The 21,136-nt window shown below is 39.6% G+C and overlaps 1 protein-coding gene across 3 annotated transcripts; it reads right to left on the reverse strand.

Moving 5' to 3' along the window:
- Nucleotides 1-238: 238 nt before the first annotated feature.
- Nucleotides 239-21,136, reverse strand: senp7 (SUMO specific peptidase 7). Of its 3 annotated transcripts, none has more exons than XM_063887815.1 (22): nucleotides 20,954-21,136; nucleotides 19,767-19,853; nucleotides 18,767-18,883; nucleotides 15,211-15,459; nucleotides 14,604-14,728; nucleotides 14,112-14,230; nucleotides 8,785-9,115; nucleotides 7,991-8,148; nucleotides 7,307-7,426; nucleotides 7,167-7,200; nucleotides 6,143-6,373; nucleotides 5,338-5,909; nucleotides 4,915-5,042; nucleotides 4,429-4,545; nucleotides 4,215-4,337; nucleotides 3,651-3,746; nucleotides 3,353-3,558; nucleotides 3,211-3,257; nucleotides 3,048-3,091; nucleotides 2,903-2,971; nucleotides 2,664-2,814; nucleotides 239-1,648 (listed from the first exon to the last, which is right to left on the reverse strand). In XM_063887815.1, the coding sequence occupies exons 2-22, from the start codon at nucleotides 19,784-19,786 to the stop codon at nucleotides 1,511-1,513; spliced, it is 3,195 nt and encodes a 1,064-aa protein (XP_063743885.1). In that variant the 5' UTR covers nucleotides 19,787-19,853; nucleotides 20,954-21,136; the 3' UTR covers nucleotides 239-1,510. The 3 variants fall into 3 exon arrangements, with proteins under 3 accessions (XP_063743885.1, XP_063743886.1, XP_063743887.1); XM_063887816.1 differs by lacking the exon at nucleotides 20,954-21,136 and adding an exon at nucleotides 18,993-19,058 and having other exon boundaries at nucleotides 19,767-19,854; XM_063887817.1 differs by lacking the exons at nucleotides 19,767-19,853; nucleotides 20,954-21,136 and adding exons at nucleotides 18,993-19,058; nucleotides 19,141-19,157.

Genomic DNA, 21,136 nt, shown 5'->3' on the forward strand with positions numbered 1-21,136 from the left:
TTATAAGCTACACAGCTCAGAACAACGCACGCTGGGATTTATTACAGGTCGGATTTATTGAACTGCATTGGTTTTAGCTAGGTGTACCTCATAAATTGAGATGGAGTTTATATGTGGTACACACCAATAAGCTGCGACACACTGCCGTACAGAATGGGAGGGGGATTACTCAGGGTCAGACTGGAAGAGGAGATCTTAGAGGCTGAGACAGTAAATACACCTAAGCCGACCATGTAACTCTCTGAACAGATTATATTGGCATTTTATTGTACAGAACAAAATCAAGCCTTTTGGCTTCTCTGGTCAAAAAGATAATTATTTACAATAATAGAAAAAAAGTGTTAACAGAACTCGAGCCAAAGAAAACGTGTAATACTTAGAAAATAACAAATCAGCTGATTTACAACACATTCAGTCTCTTGTTTAGTTACAAACCTCTAATCATCATCTTGTTACCAAGTAGGACAAGAGGTCAGGAGTCAGGACCCCCACACTTGTCCAGTTGACACTAGAATACATACTGGGCTTTAATGCAGCTATTCTGGTTCCAGAAGAAAATAAAAACAAGACCAAGGTTTACCAGAATAATGATTGGTATTTGGTTTACTAATTTTAATATAAGATCCTAAAATATATTTTGGAATGAGCTCCTGTACATTCATCCAACACAATGTCTAAAAAACTAAATAACAAGTGCAAACATTTGAGCAAAAGTTGTAAAAACACATCGAGATTGATCTCTGCTAAAAAGAAATTAGGCACAAACTCAACTTTCTCTTAATAAGGTTTACATTTTTGAGCATAACTTTTAGGCGAGTTGTTTTTTTAGTTTAAGAATGAATTACGGATTAAATTGTGTTATGACAGAAAACACACAGCTTATGATCTGGACTGCATGATGAGGAACAATTTGTCCCAAAGTTCGCAAGAACAGATAACTTCTGAATCTATATACTAAAAAGAGTGGTTTAGTATGTATCAACATGGCAAATCTGGAAAAAATTAATGGTATTTTCCAGCAAACTTTTAATGACTTGATAAATTAACATTGCCGCATGATAGAGTGAAATAAATAAAACTCAAATGTCAAAGAAATGTTAGCAACGGAAGGGAACTAAATAATGAAAGGGCGACAACCTGCTGTACAAACTAGGCCTTATAGTGGTTTCTTCTTTAACCAAATGTAAAATAAATAATAGAGTTCATCAAAATGAAATAAAAATCTTGCACCATTAAAAACAATCAATAGTTTCCCAGGGTTTACAAAACATGTTGATGTGAAGATAAAACAGTTTGCTAAACTGAAGTAATTGATGCCTTCATATTCAACCAGAAGTCCAACAGAGAGTCAGCGGTTTACTAATTTTCTTTCTGAGTGAAAGCGTCAAACAATAAATCCATAACAGCGTTTGATGCAAATGGGAATATTTTCAGTTCATGCGGAGATGTCCGTTGCTCAGTATGAGCAGTGTCGTGTAATGCCTACAGGAATGGATGCTCCGTCATGAGTCTATCTGTTACTATCCACGTTCTGTTCTCTGTAAAGTTTCAGTACCAGATCTCTGATTTCATCTCGTTTCCTCCGCACCTGCTGCCGTGGAAACCATCGTTGTAGTTGTAGAGGAAGATCAAAGTGCACCACAGGGTCCTAAGAACAACAGAAGAATGAATTACTGTGTACATGCACTAAAAACATTGAAATATCCCACTGAGTTCTAAACATGGAAAGTTAAGCCTCCTGTTACATTCAGGGTCAAATTGACCCGTTTTAAAGTTTGAAAATCTGTTCATGTCATGTATTTGCAACCCCCCCACATGTTTATATCACAGAGATTGTAATGAGTGGAGGCTAAAAGGGGGCAGAAGTGCAAATGTGAAACATATTATCTCACACACACACACACACACACACACACACACACACACACACACACACACACACACACACACACACACACACACACACACACGTGAAGTTTACACAGGACAACACTACAATTTCCACCCTTGTATTAGCCTCAGGTCCACTGGACCCGAACATCCTGTATGTAATGTAAATGTGTAGGGGGGGTGTACAACGTGTGGTCATTAAAATTGTGTAATGATATATATTCTTCATAGTAAATGAACCAAGGCCATTGAGTCTGAGTTTGAAAAAATAATTAATTGTATCCTTTTTTGCTTGAGAAAAAATTAAATGGGTCCCACAGACCCCAACACTATAATTTGACCCTGAACAGAAGAGGTGTCTCATCTCTATTTATCAACATCACCTGATGCAAAAACATTTGATGTTATGCAAAACTAATGTATTATATATCTAGTTTTTGCCAATGTGCAGAAAGATGTGTTTGAATGTATATTTTTTCTGAAAAACGAGTGAATTATCCTAATGGAACCATTATCTGTGAGAGGTGAATAACACAATTGCACTAAATATTGATTGAATTGATAGTAATAAGAGGTACAAACAAAAAGATCAGGATGTTGGAGTTTCTGACCATTTTTGAATAATTAAAAATTCCTGGGTCACATTGACCCAGGAATGTTTGTTACAGAAAAACGAATATAACAGAAGGGTTCAAGTTGTTTCTGATCAAATATCACGATAAAAAATCTCACTATTTGAGCCCCAGGAAAATAAATTCTAAAAATGTCTTTACCTTTAAAAAACTCTCGACGTATTGCAGCAGGTAGAGGCCGCAGTCGCTGCTGTTGTCCTGCAGGGGAACTTTACAGTGCGAGCTCTGCATCTGATCAGTACTAAAGTCCCTCGATGAACCACGACGTACTTCCCATTCAGACTGCAAGTACCTGAGGAAGAAATGCATATCAATTCGTATCCATCTATAAAACACACAAATGCAGCTATAAAGAGACAACTTAATAGTGTCATACTCACTCCCGTAAGAGTTTGTAGACTCGCTCATGAAGGGAAAGTTTGAGGGAATCCATGATTAGAATACATGGCCTACAGAGAGGAGAGGCACATCTGTCATTAAATCCACATAAGGTACGTATGTATAATGACAGACACGGCCACTCACCTCTTCATACCGGTTTCCTTCTGGAAGGTCTGTTCTGTGCAGTTCTACAAACAAATGAAAAGATTGACTTAAAGAACAAAAAAAGGCAACATTTTTACAAAACAATACATTTTCTGTGAATAAAAAGCAACGCTATTGATATTCCTGATGACTTCTTTCTTACCACTGGACCAGGGCGTGTGTCTTTAGTGGATTTTTCCTCAGCCTTTTCTAAAAACACAAAATAAATACCTTTAGTGTCAGCTCTGGAGTCAGTAGCATAGCAATGAAGAACCATGGGTCATTCAGTCTCATTTCCAACGTACCCGTCTTTGTGTCCACACTGTCAAGGTGATTTAATGTAGGTGTTGTCTCTGTGATATCATTCGGGCTTTTTGACCCTTGAGCTGCCTCTTCTTCCTGCTGCTGTCCTGTCCCCCCCTGGCTCTTTTTTGAGTCAGGACCACTCCAGGTCTCGGATTTTGGTTCCTCCAGCCCAGGAAAGCATATAATAACTAAATACCAATGAGCCCTAAACAGACAAAAAAAAGCAACGTGATACATAATGTGACGTACCAAAAGAAACGCTCAACAATACACCTCTTCAGAGTTAATGTAACTCACTCCTGATTGACAGGCACAAACAGGAAGTCCTTCTTGAAGATGTCCACATGTCGTGTCCATGTCTTCACCCGTTGGTGCCGTCTCTGCCTCTGACAGCTGGGTGCACACAAAGTTTTAACAATGTTTTTCAACCATACAAATAACTGTAGACACGTGGGTGCTAAGAGTGCTTGGAAATGTAAGACCTATGTCCCTCCTGTGCCAGTTTTTTATACAAGTTTCACAATTACTTTGAATGTTCATGTCTTGAGCGAAATACATTTAGGGAGCAGGGCGAGTGTTGAGTAGAGGTAAAACATGTTATTTGTTGATCACTTCCCAAAATATTAAGTTAAAGGTTGATAAGCTATACATCAAAGAGTGCCTTTCTTTATTTATTGAGATACTTGTCTTGATTCTACTCTTTTTCACTTTGTAAGGTTGGAAAGTGAGGTTTCCATTTGGAAGCCTAGACACTTACAGAGTTTTGGCAATACATAAAAACCCACGAAGAAGAAAGAAATTGCGATGATCCTGACGAAAGAGTTTTCTCTTAAAAGTTCAAAAAAAAGCAGGTATGCTCACGCGTCACTGGTAACTGTGGTTCCCTCGCTGGCGTTGTCCCTGCGTGTGAGTTGCCTGAAGAAGAAGCTGCTGAAGATGTGCGAGCGCTCGGCCACAGCAGCAGAGGCGTTCTCGAGGAGGTATCTGTTTCAAACAGCAACACGATCTGTTCAATACTGCATCTCTTCTCTACCAAACGTTTTAGAAACCAAATTACATTTAATGTGTTATTTACTTGAGGTAAAAGTCGATGATAACATCGTTAAGGAAGATCCCGGTGTCGAGGCACTGCAGGTCCTCCATTGTGACAGTTATCCCTCCTTTCAACGGTGGGGGAGGAAACTGTATCAACCTGAGAAGAGGTGGAGGAAAGAAAAGGTTAGTCATGTGTTAGAGATGTAGCCGTCGATGCAAAGAGCACATTTTAACTGATCATCATCCGCAGGGCTAGGCAGGGATGCTATGCGAGGAAAATGTCTGTTCTGTTGATATCACTAACAATTTACAAGAACAGATATTTGTTGTCCCTCAGACCACTCCCTTTGTTTGATCACATTACTCTGCTATTTTTTAAAATATATTTTAAACATTTTGTATCTTTGTTACCGTTTAAGATGTGTGAATGCAGTTAGGATTGCAGTTTTTGTTGTGCTTAGTTGGACAGCCTGTGCAGGGCGAGGCTCTATGAGAAGCAGCATATATCATAATGCGGGTCACTTGCCTTCGTGCCAGTCCACGATGTTTAAATTTAGCCCAGCTGGAGTCCGGTTTGCACAGGGACACCTGGTAGGAATCTTTTGTTCGACGATGGCACAGCGTGTATACACGAGCGGGCTCCTCCTCTTTCTTCTGTGGGAGGAAGGAATCATAGGAGCAGAATTATAATCATATACCATTGACCAATGGTTATCATCCAGAGGAACACACATCTGAGGGGTTGCAAGATGAATAACAGGAGATGAAAAGAAAAATCTGCTGCCAGTTGTGCTTATCTTTCTTAGAATACTCTCAAATGTTTGAGTATCTTCCGGTGAATAAGTACCATTTTATTATTGAGACTGTATTTAAGGAAAATCCCTCAGATTCCACCTGTCGCACAAAATAAACATTTTCCTAAAAAAGGAGGTATATTGCTTTGTTTTACCTCAGGCTGTTGTTCGAGCTCTTGTTCTTTGCGATCCTCCTCTGGTTTGAGTTCTGTCTCTGTGTCTTGATCTTTTTCTGTCTCCAGCTTCAGTTCTGTCTCTGTGTCTTGATCTTTTTCTGTCTCCAGCTTCAGTTCTGTCTCTGAGTCTTGATCCCTTTCTGTCTCCAGCTTCAGTTCTGTCTCTGACTCTTGATCCCTTTCTGTCTCCAGCTTCAGTTCTGTCTCTTTCTGTGAATCAACCACCAGCTCGAGGTTTGGTAGTGTGTTTATGTCTGTATCAGAGTGCGGATCATCCTCGTCTGTGTCTACTGGAGGGTAAGAGCTCTCCAGGCCCAGCAAAAACAGCAGGGGAGAGTCCAGTCCAGTTCTTCTGATCAGCTCAATGCTATCATCCAGAGAAAGAACAAGACTGTTGAAGTCGTCTAAACAACTACTTTTGGAGCCACAATCAAAAGTTTCTTTTGTCAGACTGTTGATACAGTCAATTTCCAGGAGGGAGCGCAGTAAAGCCCCCTCCATTCCCTCCAGCGGATGTGTCAGCGTCAGCAGGAGAAACGGGCTCGCCTTGTCTATTAACATAAGGGAAATCAAAAAAGGTAGAGTTAAGGTTATCGTGCACCATGCAGATTTACATTGAGAATTATGTGACATAACAAACATTACTCAAAATGACATAAGAAGTATGAACAGACAAACTGACATTTGTAAATTCCAACCATCAAAAATAAAAGGAAAGTCGCCAACAGTAGAGATCTGGAGTGTATCCTTTTAAGACCAACACAAAGCTCTCTATTGGTCTCACCAGTGCTCGTCGCTCTGTGTTGGTTAATACACAGCTTTTGGAGGTCTCGCTTTACAGCAGCTGCAGCCGTTTCTGACACGTATAACAGAAGGATGGCGGCAGGGAAAGGCTCCTCGCCGTCTTCAAAGTGAAAATCCCGTTCCACCAGTTCCGGCTCCTCCCACACGCTGTACCTCCTCATGTCTGTACGGTCCACAGTTACCCTCACCTCCACCTCTCCATCATCATCATCTGGGAAGAAAAAGAAGGCCAGGTCAACCTAGGAGCTCACATTGTTCATATTAATTATTAAATAATGTTTAATAACCAAAGTGAGACAACCGAGGTCCTGCACAGTGAAGGTTTTCTATGTAGATGTTCCAGTGCTACAACTTAATTGAAATCCATCAAATGGTTTTAAAGTTATTTCTGTTTGCAGTAAAGAGGTAGAAAGATTGTGTGACTAAATGACAGACCTCGCCATCTTAGAAAATAATATAAATATCCCTCATTTACAAGATTACTGATTTCAAAGAAACAACTTGAAGTGTTTTACATCAATCAATTTTCAATCTAATTTTCTAATTTCTAAAGGTATTTTTTGTTTTTATGTCAAGTAGTTTTTGCCTGACTGCATCCTGGAAATGCTCTTTGAAAAGCCCTGAAGGCTCGGGTCAAGGCTGATGAAATCAGCGACCTCTTTCGTGATTTGTTTTCCAGGCACAAACGTTTACCTGCTATGAAAACGTGTATCTACCCAAGAATATTTGTTTACAATGCAACCTATTTCTTTTTTTTTTAACCAGACATACTGTATTTCCTACACACAAACACGGTCTCAAAAGATGAGATTGCTCTAGTACCTTGAGAGTCTAATCCAGTAACACACACATACTTTACCATCTGAAATAGACCAGTAAGCTGGGAGTGGATGTGTGCAGACAGCATGACCAAAACAAGTTCAAACCAAAGGGCTCAGGTAGGCCAAGTCCTCTCAACAACTCTGTGAATGTTTTCCCTCGTCAATGACACTTCTTATCATTACCTTTCAGTGGAATGATGATTTTGTGGTCGGCTATCTGTGAAGGGAAGAGTAAACAATGTGTTACACTCCTTCTCCTGAAATGTGATTAAAAGAAACTACTGTGTTCAGCATCTGCAAATTCATTTATTTTTGGTTTATACCATGATGTCTCCATCCGCTCTCCCTCGAAAGCCTCCGCAGTGTAGCGTGGAGAAGGAGTAGTCTATACTGGGTGTTGGAATTGTCAGCGAACAGGGCTCCTCTACAAGTACATGCAGCATCTGCAACACAGAAACATACATACACGGTTTGGAAAAAATTGGTTCAAACAAATTGGTTGTACACATTAACAGTAAAAATATGTATAGGAATATAAACACACAATTTTTTCCAGTTACAATATTTCTAAATCTCTACATGTGGGATTTGAATCTCCTTTCTGTTGGCGCCATCTAGTGCTTGTAAGTAGAATGACACACTGACAGCTATGCATGCTGCTACTTTATTGTATGTTAATATCCAAACATTTCTCTCATAATACCCTGTAATGATGAGTTGCAATAGAGGGAAACATTTATGTAAACATGTTATTATTCACTCAAGCTTCTGTGATTTAACGCTGATATCCCCAGGCTCATAAATGATCATGCTTTTTCATATAGTGCTACATTTTTACTTTTTAAACCAGGGCTAAAACTTTAAAGGTGCCACATGATAAAAACAAATAATTAATGACTTTTCCTTTTACTATAATCCAAGACAGCAAGATTCTTGATCTTGTTATCAAAAATGTGTTCCTTTAAGAGGTATGGATCAGTCATATAACAGGGAGAAGTTCTGCTGACCTGCATGTCCTCTAGGTCATAAGCTTCTTGCTCTTTGTCCTCAGCTTCCTGTGGGGATTGTGACTGTATTACTGCGTCTTCCACAGAGTCCAGTGTTTGGATCGCTAGGCTGCAGCGAGCAGCGTCAGCGCCCTCCTCATCATCACTGGACAGAACGACTGAAATAGAAAATGAAATAGCTTCAAAGAGGAAACACAGAAATAACAAGGATTTTAATTTATAGATCAATTTAGCTTTTTTTTGTTAAGCACTTTGCAACTTTAGTTAAATGAATCAAATAAAAAACAGTCATGTAGTTTAAAAGAAAATAGGTTGTGTTTAGACATATAGTATACATGTATACTATATAGAAAACAAAGCCACTATAAATCTAAAATATCTTGTCCAAAATATCTTTATCTGAATTATTAACAAATTCTCTTAAATGGTGATAATGATATCGCCCACAGAAATCCAGTATTGGTGAGGCTCTACTGATACAACAGCTATTAGACTCACATTATTTGAGCTTGGTTTGGATCTGGGAATATTGTGCGTGAATCCTGCTGCATTAGCTGGAAGACCGTGTGATAATGTAGAAACCAGTTTCAATAACAGTCTACAGAAGCTAAGTGCTCAGCTTCAACATCAGATCATTTGTTTATAGATTGATATAACACAACATGGAATGGAGCTCTGAGTGACTGAGTCACAGTTTTCCTGAGTTTCCTCTTGGATAATTGCAAAGAAAAGTTTAGCAGTGGAATTAAAATACCAGTTTTTGGGGTGATCTTATCCTTTGTTGGTGTACTCACTGGGTTCGGAGAGGCTGGCTGTGGCCGTGTTATCCTGGCTCGAGGAAAGACTTCGTCTGAGGGTAGCAACAGAGTCTCCGGCCTCTAAATGAGGAATGGGGGTTGGGAGCAGAAGTTGCGTCTGATCATCGCCTCCCACCATGAACTGTAAAATGGTACGGTCCGGGCTGCCCAGATCTTCGTCTTCATCGGGTTCCTTTTCCCAAACACTCATTGGGGACAGTCCTCCATCTTTTCCTTCATCTCCGTTGAGGCGAAGCACACTGTCACGGTGGCATTTGGGGTTGCTTGTTCCATTGCAGGGAGACACTGGATCCTCTCTTTTCCTCTTCTGTTGAGGAGACAGTACAGAATGAAGAAACTCAAACAACTAGTGATGGCGAGATGACGCCTTATGAAGCTTTCCAGCCAATTGGTTCGCAAAAGGGTTCATCTCATGAGGCTTCATTTGCACACAAACCCCCCTGTTGGTCAAAGTTTATAAAACAGGCAGATATGACATCACCACAGTGTGATCTCTTTATTCAGCTCCGTAACTGCACACACACCCCTAGCTCGACACAGTACATCATTAAGTGAAACAAACAATCCTCAGAGAGGTTCAAATGTACATCTACTACACACGTGTACTTAATATTGTTTTAATTTTCTACGCCTATTATTCTTTTCATAATTTTTCTGCCACAGCAGCTAGAAATTCGCAATAATGTAAGCTCTCACCAGGCCCCTGAAGATTTATTTCTTGACCAACTCTCTGCCTCATTTAGGCCATTCGTCTTACTGTTTTATATTTCTAGTTCATGCTTAACTTAGTGTCTCTTAGAGGTCTACATGCTATTTGCAATATGGTGTCATATCGTATTTGCCTTTATTGTTATTTGGGGGCCCCTAATATTTGCTTGAAGCACTCAGTTTCGAGTTTAAATACAGTTATATCATGTCCCTATATAACCTAGGGAATATATGTTCACAACGGAGTTTACACAATTTATATACTAGAACACTGTCACAGTTCAGGTAGCTTGATTTCACTCGCTAGGGCAGCGCAGTTATGGAAAGAATCAAAGGGGGGGGGCTCCAGACAGGGCAGTCATTTTATTTCTCTTATGTTCTTATTTTTACTATTTGTTCCTTTTTACAAACAAGCTATTACGTCAACTCATGAAGGTTTTTCAAATCCATGTCTTCAGCTACTACACCTATTGTAACACTTGGTGTTGTGATCCACTGACCGTAATTATACCAATCACATGTGTGCAGCCATAACATATAAGCTCTTAAGTTGGAACGTTAATGGACTCAACAAGCCAACCAAGCGCCATAAAGTTCTGTCCTTCCTTAGAAGGCAATTGATGTGGCTTTTTTAAAAGAGTCTCACTTAAGAGATACAGAGCACTGCAAGCTGGGGAAACAATGGCAGGGTCAAATATTCTATTCCTCATTTACCTACCTTGCAAGGGGGGTGGTTATCTTGATAAGGAAAGGGATCTCCTTCCAAGTAAAACAAGTTGAGAAGGATAAGTGGGGCAGATACACCCTAGTAACAGGATATATTGGAGACCAATCGATTACTATGCTTAACATCTATGGACCAAACCTAGATGACCCCGACTTGTATGCTAACCTTTTTCTTAAGGTAACATGTGATCCATCTGAGCTTATAATAGGAGGGGATTTTAATCTGGTTCTGGATCCAGCTGTCGACAGATCCTCTGGCACCTCTAAACAATTAACATCAGCAGCCAAAACACTCAAAAAAGAACTTCTAGATCTAAATGTACGTGAATATAGTTTCTACTCACATATACACAAAAGCTACTCCCGGATTGACACATTTTTCATATCCAGAAACATCTCAATAGTATTATCATACCTCTTAAAAATACCCCCTTCCACACCAACCCTGCTCTGCCAGGTGCACATAGAGATGGAATATCCAAGATGTGGCACACTCAGGGAATCAAAACATTTGGGGATCTCTACCAGAATAACTTACTTATGGCATTTTGAACAGCTGCGTAGCTCCTTTAGACTCCCAACTACTAATTTCTTCAAATACTTGCAAGTCAGACAATCTTTAAGCACACTTCATGGTGAAAACTCTTCTCCCCTAAAGTCCTTCCCAATTGACAATGTTCTAAAAGCTGTTAAGCACCCCAGAGGTATCCTGTCCTTAACCAATAACTGCCTAATTCACATTTTTCTGGGAATGTAATCAATTAAAACATTACTGGGGGTCGATATGGGAGACTCTTCAAGAGATTTCTGGGTTTGTGATTCCTTGTACACCCAAACTGGCCCGTTTTTTTTGGGCAACCAGTGCCTTTAATACAGTGTAGTTCAGAAGCGGGGAGACTTAGGGGAAGAGGCGCGGCAAAAGAGACTCAGGCCGGATTAGAACCTGGGTCCACCGCATGGTGTTCAAACCCCTGTATATGGCCGCCTGCTCTACCCACTGAGCTATACACCGATTCGGCGAAGTGACCGGAAGTAGAGCGGCCGCCATTGATGCGGTGTGCGTGCAGTGTGTATTTCGCGGTATTTCCATAGACAGTAAAAGGGATATTTCGCTGGATTTGTGAACGAGATTTGTGAAAAGCAATAATTATGCCCAGACAGTCTGGAAGGGCGTGTGCCGTCATCGGCTGCTTCAATAACAGCCAAAAGCTTCAATTATGGAAGAAGTCTGTGTGCGAGACACACAATTTAAGCGTAAAAGAGGACTGTCCATGTAGTAGACCATTTGGTCTACACCGCTTCCCTGGTCGTGTGGAGGATGAAGGTGTTCGGAAGGTGTGGATAGTAAACATCAACAGAAAGAACTTCATCCCAAATAAAAACAGCACGGTAAGTAGGCCTATTCTCAGTATTTTCTTGGTGAAGGTAATTAGCCTAGTTAACCATTGTGAGCCTTTGTTTACAGTGTGAACACATTTTAGGCTATGCTAACGTATGCGAAGGTCCGTGCTAAGGTAATGTTTGGCTAACGTTACATGTCCGTGATGATGGTGATTATCTGAAAGTTGAAGTTGCACGTAACGTTTGTTTACCTTATGTATACTAACCTATGTCGACTACTGAAATTAGTATGTATGTTGGCAGAATTCAAGTACTCGTGCAACCGTGTTGTATGAGAAAGAGGCATCACGTCCTGATTCTTTGATCCATCCATAATTGACTACTTTGGCCCTTTGTTCTTTCTCTAATTTGTTCCCTCATATAGTTGTCAATTTTAACATATTTTTGGAACACTGAATGACAGAGGTCACATTTATGTTCAGCACAATTACTGTGCTCTTTGGGGACTTCATTCCCTGCATCCTTCTGTGGCTTGTCTGTCAGTACATGGTTTAAAATTGTCCCAGGGATTCTGGCCAAGCCAGCCATCTCAGGAGAGGTGAGATGCTGTACAACTGCTGTGTCATTTGCAAATGTTTTTGATGTGATTTTCAAACTCTGACCAGGCCCTTCACATGGACCCTGTAGGTTTTCTATTGAGTCAGGTAAGACATTTTGCAAGGTAGACTTATTCCATGCACAGATCTGGTCTGTACAAGACATTCCAGTCAAACCATGTTTGACTGCCTCCTTGACTTTATACAGTAGTGCTGCAGCGTGGCTGCAGCAGCTTCCTCTGCCAGCCATGCAGTCACACTTCACATTCTCAACATGCCCCCCATCTCTCACTGTAACTTCCACAGTGTGGTGGCTGTGGATGGCCTGGGAAAACCTCACCGATCCTTTCAGTATGACATGGTCGTCCAAAAAGCAATGTAGTATTTGCCCGACCCATCCAGAGCTCAGGTAGTTTTGACCTTCTATCAGTGACCTGTAGTTTTTGTTTTGTTGGTCATCACTGGCCAGCCGAAGAATAAAATACTCCTGAATATCTAAAACGAAGCAAAAAAGTGTTTTTGTTTTTGATCACGTCGCAGCCATATCATGTTAATGAAATGTCATGTAAGCTTGCGTTAGCATGTTAGCTACAACAAACTTCAACACATAGCGATGTGTGTTGACAGTCTATTTTCTTGCTGTATCCTATTTTAATATGTCATACTTATTGCTGAAACAAGTATTTAATTCCAACATTAATAATTACATTATTTTTTAATCACGTGGGCTGTCCTTAAAGATTAAATGCTAGTTAGCATGCTAAGGTCAGTAAGTCAATTCAACGGAAGCTAGCTGTGTTTACATCTCCTTCTACTTTCCGTTTACTAATATTTAATTATATTAATTCATGAATTAATATCAGTAATTTCAGATACCTTCATCAGTAACTGGAGGCCACTGTCTGACATCGTCCAACCAAGTAACTTTATTCATTTGGGGTTATGGTTATCTTGCTATTATTGATAGCATCAATGACTGTTGAATGGATAATGAGTGTAATGATTGAGCACGCACACCGCAGCAATGGCCCCGTCGCTAGATGGCGACATACACAAATCGCTCACCGAATCGGTGTATACGACGGCCCAAACTGGCCTTGTTCAGCGATATCTCTTGACATCGCTTCTAACAAAAGGAATAAGGCTCGCCTAATCAAACTGGCCATGATTGCTGGCATCAAATGTCTATAATGGAAGAGTGCAGAACCCCCTCCTGTGTCCATGTGGCCTAAAAAAATCTCCTCATACATGATGTCAGAAAAAATGATGTTTAACCTCAAAAGAAAACCACATCTCTTTAATAATTACTACATTGAACAAAATCCAACAACCTATTGTGGTCTGACAACATATTAAATACACATGCATTGCCTGGGCGAGTAGCTGAATCCTTCTTTCTCATTTTTGACGCTACTGCATAATGTGGCTCTGTCTGGAGGTAGGGGTGGGTGTGACTGGTCTTAGGGGTTTTCTGTCTTAATATGTCTTTTTGCAATTTATTTTACTTATTTATATATTAGTTATACAACGGTGGAAGCGTCACAGTAGCCCTTTTGACATGTTGTTGCGCTTTAGTGTTCTCTTTAAAGTAAAAGATATGTGACGCATTATTGCAGATGACAAAACATTATAGACACAGCCTCAAAGGTATAATTGATTTCATCAACAAAAAGCGGCACAAACGATTCTGATGTTAATTATGGCCTAAATGCTCCCAAGCCGCATTCAATGCTTTTTACTGGATATTCATAATTCCATTTAATTCAAATTTATGAAAATGTCTGAGGGTTTTTGTTGGAGTGTTATGGAAACCACAAGCAGGATGACTATAATTAACATAAAGGCTTATTCAAAACATGAGGCCGGTTAAAAACACAATCAAGCATGCCTGTCGCTCCGGTGAGACTCTCGGTGACCCTTTAAGGCACTCACCAAAAGGTTTTGTGCTTCTTTTTCTGGATCAGACAACCTGTCCTTGATGCTGGCTGGGGAGAACTCATCGGAACCTCCTGTATCATCTGCGGGGTCCCATCGCACTGAAAACCCACAATCTGTATCAGAGAGAAAAACCATGACCTTAATCAGGCTGGAAAAACACATACAGTTCTGACTAACTGAAAACTACTAACTACTACTACTACTACTACTACTACTACTACTACTACTACTACTACTACTACTACTACGAGTTATATTATTAGAAAATTGAAAAAAGGATATCCTTGTAAAAGGGAAATGCTGGTACATTCTGCTTTGTTTCACACAAACAATAGCATTAACCCTTAAAAGGACGTTTGAAAGAAGGTTGGGGGGAAAGCAGGAAAGTATAAATCTTTCTGAGTCTTAAAATAAGTGATAGTCAAAAGGACGCAAAAACAGCAGCACATTAGAAACCGTGAATCCGAATGCCTGTATGTTACACACCTACAACTCCAGCGTATTTGAAGTCGTCTCCGTTGCCCTTTCCTATTATCATCTGCTCGATATCTTTGTTTTCCTCTGTGTCCTTGTCGTCATCAAGGCTTTGTGACCTTCTCCAGTGTTTTGACCTGAAGACACAAAGTAATAAACACAACAGTCATTTTTTTAGCCACATGCTGCAGTGTTACACTTTATATACTAAGAATGAACCTCAACTCTAAGTCCCTGAGAAAAATGCTGTACAGTGAAGAAGCAAAAGGTTGAACTGGCAGCCATGTGCCGCCCTAGAAAGACTTAATGCCATATTTATTTATTACTCAAAAGAGGATTGTTAAATGTCCTAAGAACCACAAACTTTACACAAAGAAATGATAGCATGTTAATAAGTCAGCTTTAAAACGAGCTGGGAGACAATTGTTTTTACATATGGACAGAGCCACACTAGATTTCCCCATCTTTTTCTCGTCTTTATGCTAAGCTACGGTTACCAGATTATTGCTCTAGCTTTATATTTATGGTAAATAAATGACAGTGGAATCAATCGTCCAACCCTCAGCAAGAAAGCACATTCCCCAAATGTCTAGTTATCCATTAAACAGCTCATTCCTACCTTTGAGAAAGTGAGGACGTTGTCTTTTGCTTGCTTTTCGGGGTTTGACTTCCGTTTTTATTAGCCTCCTTCTGACTGGAACTCTTGTCTCTGCCGACCAGAGGCTTCTCTTTGATTCGCCCACTCTCCCCCACTGTACTCGACACTCCTCTGCGATTTCTGGAAGTTTGACTCAGTCTTATTCTTTCCATGTAGGCCTTGCCTTGTTCTGTTTCTAGGACATCGGTCAGAATCAGACAGGGCTGCCTCCTACAGGATGAAACAGAAGAAGAAGAAGATATATTTATTAATCCCTTACAGGGAAATTTCCCTTCCCACTCTGTAGTGTTTACACACATTACAAACAGGGAGGATGCATGTACAGATGATGTACATGCACAAACACAACCACACACATGCAGGAGAGGTGGCAGCGCAGGGAGGCTGCCAGGTACCCGGCGCCGGCGAGCAGTTTCACGGTTTGGTGCCTTGCTCAAGGGCACCTCGGCAGTGGCTCAGGAGAGAACTGGCACCTCTCCAGCTACCAACTCATTCCATTTTTTGGGGTCCAATCGGGACGTGAACCGGCAAACCCAGTCCAAGCCCTCACAGACTAAGCCACTGCCGCCCGAAGCAGTTATTCGCAACCTTCCTAGAACAACGTTCTCTCTGCGACATTGTCAACCTTTTAATGTATCCTGGCCTAAAGCTCATCTCCCACTGCAAGTCAGATGTTTTTTTTTATACCAGCTGATCAAGAGGGAGGGGTTAAGATCAGCAATGTGTGCCGTCATGATATGCTTGGCCTTGAGACATGGTGCTCAAAAGCAATGTTTTTTTTATTTTTAGAACAAACACACAACAATTAAAACAAAAGGCATCCAACTTAAAGGCAGCAGAAAACAACCCCCCTGGCACCCCAATACTCACATACACATGTCTACATATACATGCGCGCACACACACATATTCAGCAACGTATAGCATGTAAATACAAAATTACAACATAGCATACAGATGTACGTATGCAGATAAACTTCCTGTCCCCTATCACCCTGCATCCTCCCTAAAACGTTACACCTTTAATATAGGCCTAGAAGATGTGCCATAGTCCGTTAGTTTTGCTTTGTGCGTTCCTTACCCTGGCAATCATAATCTCAAAGGCAGTCTCTGTCATGAGTTTAAGACATTCTGTAAACTCTGGCATATGTGGACTCTTCCAGTTGCGCAGAATAAGCCTGGCAGCTACAATAAAAACCTGTTAAAGTCAGTCCAAGTTCTACTTTAGTAAGGCCTGGTGGCCACAAGAGATTTATCTCCTAACAAACAAAGCTGTGGTGACTCCAGTAGAAGCTTTTTGAGCCACCCTTCTAGGTTTTTCAGTACCACCTTCCAAAAAGGTAGTACCATTGGGCAATCCCATAGAGCATGAAGAAAGGTGCCCACTTCTTTGTTACATTCCCAACATTTATTGTCCTGAGTCAAGCCCATTCTAAACAATTTCAGGGGTGTAAAATAATATCTATGCACAATTCTATAATGGATAAACTTGCTTCTCACATCCCTGGTAACCCAACCTACATTTGAGACTATATCCTGCCATAGGTCTTCCCCTATCTCACTACCAAGATCTTTTTGCAATATCTTTCTCAGGCCCTCAAATAGTCTAGTTTGAATATTTGACATTTTCCTATTAAATAGTGAGGGACAGTGTAGAGTATTTGGAGAGTTTAGAAACTCTTGAATCTTATTCTCTTCTTCCTCTTCCCTTGTCAGTCCAAATACGGAGCCAAGGCTGCTCCTCAGCTGTAAATATTTCCAGAAATTCCTTTATCAGTCAAGTTAAACCGGTTCTTAAGGTCCTCAAACGACATAAACAAGCGGTCTCTGAAGAGATCATTGATAACATCTATCCCTTTTGCCACCCATGTATTCCATAAAAAAGTCTGTTTCCCTACACGGATTGAGGGGAGCAATGTTTATTTTGAAGTAGGAGCAAATAAGAGTAATGTGCAACCCTGCTACTGTACACACAAACAATAGACAGCTGGCTATCTTTAAAATGTAGCATTGTAAACAAAACTTGGGATGAGGATGAATTTTAACATACAGCCTCAGTAGTGTGATGATGATGGTAGATCACAAAATCACCAAGAACATAACTGCTTAAACACACACTTCCTATGAATCATTCAGAAATGAGGAGTCATGGTTTTGATTGTATGAATCTATTGATCCTCTGTAAACTGGACTTAACATTGTACATTTACACTATATTATTATTATTGCCTTTCTGTACATTTGTATATTTCATTTTCATTCATTTTTACTTTATTTTTTAGTTCTAATTATTTGTATTTGTTTTGCTTCTTTTTGTATTTCGCTGCTGCAACGCAAACATTTCCCAGTTTGGGATAAATAAAGTACTTCTGATTCTGAATAAATGGGAACAGTATCATTTGTCCAACCGGTTTGTATCTTAAAACGTAAGAAAACGTGTTTGTGTCCACAGACTTGCATAGTGACGGTGTCCGTAAAAGCCTGTTTAAATATTTACTGGAGAGGGGTTTCTTTTCTTTTAAATACAACAATAAAACTAAATATTGTGAAAAAAACAAATGTTCCTGGTAAATTACAAAACCAGTTCATCCACAAGCAGATTTATAGAAGGCAAATTGGTGTGTAATTCATAATGTAAGCATTTATGAACTCAACACGTACTGTTGGCACACCCGATTTAGACTGGACCCGATCAAGACAATGTATTTTAGACACAACAGAAAAGTGTAAGCCTGGTTGAAAAATGAAGACACACGAGGCTTAGAAACACAGTCACCTCTCCTCAATTAAAATAATGCCAACAAAAATAAACAAGCACGTGTACATTCAGCATATAGTTCATGCATGCACAGTCATCAATTTAAGAGGATCACAACAGAGTGTCTTTTATTTAAAGACAAAATGAGAAAGATATAAAATGAGTAATATGATGGTCTGCGCTATAGCCAGGCAGAAAGCAGGCTTGGAACAATAGCGTGGACAACACTACATATGTTTCTGGTTTTTTAGCTTCAAGGTTCTTTGTATTTTAAATTAAAATTTGGTGTTAATACTTGTCTTGTCTTTTTCAATAATAAAAATGGTTTGTTAGAAACACTTATTTTGGACCGTCGTATAGCTCAGTGGGTAGAGCAGGTGGCCATATAATGGGGTTTGTTCCCCATGCGGTGGACCCAGGTTCGAATCCGGCCTAAGCTCCTTTGCCGCACGTATCTCCATACATCCCCTCTGCACTGTATAAAAGGCAGTGCTTGCCTTGAATATATTTATATATTGTTGACCTACTTACCGCAACAACAGACAACAAATAAAAGTCCTTGTGTGTGTGTGTAAATGTACCTGGAAATAAAAGTCCTTGTGTGTGTGTAAATGTACCTGGAAATAAAAGTCCTTGTGTGTGTGTAAATGTACCTGGAAATAAACTTGATTCTGATTTATAGTTTGAACAATAATCAGGTTTTTCAGTCTGAAAACAACAGCAAAAACAATAAACGTATCTGTAAAAAGTTCTTCTCACCTTGCCATTTCCAGTGCGTCTGTGTCTGCGTGCTTGTGATCAAGCAGCCGTGGATCCATTTCTATGCTGTGAATCACGGTGTTTGCGTTTGCAACCCGCAAATGCAGTCCAGGAAACCTGTGAAAAGTGAAGGTAACAGTACGAGTCTTGTGAAAATAACCCGGAAAAAGCCTCACCAGCAACATAACATTTGTCTATGTGGTCACACAGAGAAGGATCGCTGTACCTGTCTGCCTAACTTCCCACACTTTGGTGAGAAACATGGCATGGAGATTTCGAGTGGGTTTTCCACCTAAAATTAATAGGGTGGTTAGTTACTGTGTTTGTATAAATTTCCAAAATAGAAGTGCAAATGAGCAAAGCTTATAAATTACTTTTGTATTATTTGTCTACGTCTTGAAGCGTGTCGACTGGAATAAAGCAGCAAACATAAATCAGGAAATTGAGAAGTTGATTGTCAGGGAATAATTTGATGATTGGTTTATTATTTTTAGTAGATTTCTAGGCATACCAGCATACCCTAGTACCGGCTTGTCCATTTTAATGATGTGCTGATTATCTCTGCCTTGTGTGTTGATAAATGTATGGTTTTTGGTTTTAGTGGCCAACAAGCCATTTGAAAACAGCAACTCTAACATAGAGCTTTAAAAAGACACTACTTTTACATATAACATTTTATAGGCAGCACGATTAACTTAAAAACACACAAGCAATGAAAACAGCAGATTGCATCTTCTCATGCTTCAGCAGTAACGTGTCCTCTGGCCCTTATGGAGATCCATTTCTTTTAACAACAGCTCACAGATCAACATCATTTCACAATATAACATTAGCAATCACAAAAGCAGGTCAGAGCCATAAAACAATAAATCACCATGAGATTATGCTTAACTTTTAGCAAAACTATTACGGCAGCCATAAAGCAAGCTTCACAATAGAATCATTCCAGGATAATTAAGCAATTTAACATGCATGACATGAAAACATGGGTCACACATACCAAGTTATTCTTGTCAACATTAAATGGAATAGTTAAGGCTCTTCTTCGATCCATCATGGTCCACAATTTTGAGACACAGCATGAACACTGAAAGAAAGAACAAATAAAAACAAATGAATTAAGTGTCACAATCGTCCATAATTGTAAAACAAAGAAGTTTCATTCACTTAGCAAAAACAAATGTCTGAGTGTTTTAAAGGTGAAAAGGTCCCCTATAACATAAGAGGTTCAACAAAGTCATTTCAACAAACATGGTTTCACATGTTGAGTCTGTTAAACTTTAACAACACGTTAACACGATGTTTACAACTTTACCAAAGAAAAATGAGTCAGGAGCTGGCTGTGATGTTTGATTCATTTTTTAGATTACCCAGTAGCAGACACACCATTTCACAAGACGTGTTGCTCAATGAGACCCTGTGGGACACTTTGTTGAGCAATGAAAACAGATGAAAGAATAAAAGTATGTAAACAATAATGAGGACAACATTAGCCAATTGAACTCATTTTATTAAATATTTAGCAATTTAAGATGTAGTGCTTTTTATGAGTTAGTTAGATAAATACCCATTACTTCCGCTATGTTTTAGAACAGCATTTGTGTTGTTTACTTCCTTACAATAGGGTAAACACCAATAAAACGAGCTTTGAAAAAAAGCTATTTAACTCAAATATATATGATACACAATTTGTGTAACACTTGCACATGAGCAAATTAAACATTTTATAATCTGAATATTTATTTGCATGAAGGCTTTGATTGTGGATTTTAAGGAAGATCTATTTGTTTTGTTTGTCCATTACTTTCGCCAGAACATGTTTCATATCATTATTTATTGTTTTGCTTTGAAGAAACCACAGTTTACAATAAGACACCGTTAATCCAGCTTTGAACAAAAAACATTTCAACTATAATATATATTATTTACAAAATGTATGTTGCACAGATGGCACGTAAAAGTCAGGTTAACGCTTCCCATGGATAACAGGAAACTCATATCACAGACACGTTCATGCACACCATCGAAATAACCACATGTCTGATTTTAAAGTTAATTAAAGTGGAATTTATCACAACCGAAAGTGAAAACCTTCTTCAGCTAGTGCTAGCGTTAGCCCACAGTGCTAACGTTAGCTTGTTGAATGCTACCTTGTATATTATGCTAGCTAGCCGACATAAAGCTTACCGTAGACACGTGCTTCTTGTGGGACCAACTGTGGGAATACGGAGACTGTAGTCCAACTATTTCCACTAGAAAGTTTCCACCAGCGTTTTCCAAAACACAACAGAATCACATTTTGTTGGGCTGTGCTGCTGGTTGGGGTCCAATGCTCCTAGGCAACATCCGGTAGGCACCAGAAGTGCATCA

The sequence above is a fragment of the Eleginops maclovinus genome, chromosome 7, assembly GCF_036324505.1.
Source record: "Eleginops maclovinus isolate JMC-PN-2008 ecotype Puerto Natales chromosome 7, JC_Emac_rtc_rv5, whole genome shotgun sequence".
NCBI classification, from domain to species: Eukaryota; Metazoa; Chordata; class Actinopteri; order Perciformes; family Eleginopidae; genus Eleginops; species Eleginops maclovinus.

Excerpts from the sequence above, each read along its gene's own strand:
- senp7 (XM_063887815.1), bottom strand. The coding sequence starts at position 19,786 with ATGTTGACAAGAATAACTTG. Across the intron at positions 5,043-5,337 it reads AGCTCGAACAACAGCCTGAG|AAGAAAGAGGAGGAGCCCGC; the intron begins GTAAAACAAAGC and ends TTCCTCCCACAG. Across the intron at positions 3,747-4,214 it reads ACCACAGTTACCAGTGACGC|CTGTCAGAGGCAGAGACGGC; the intron begins GTGAGCATACCT and ends GTGTGCACCCAG.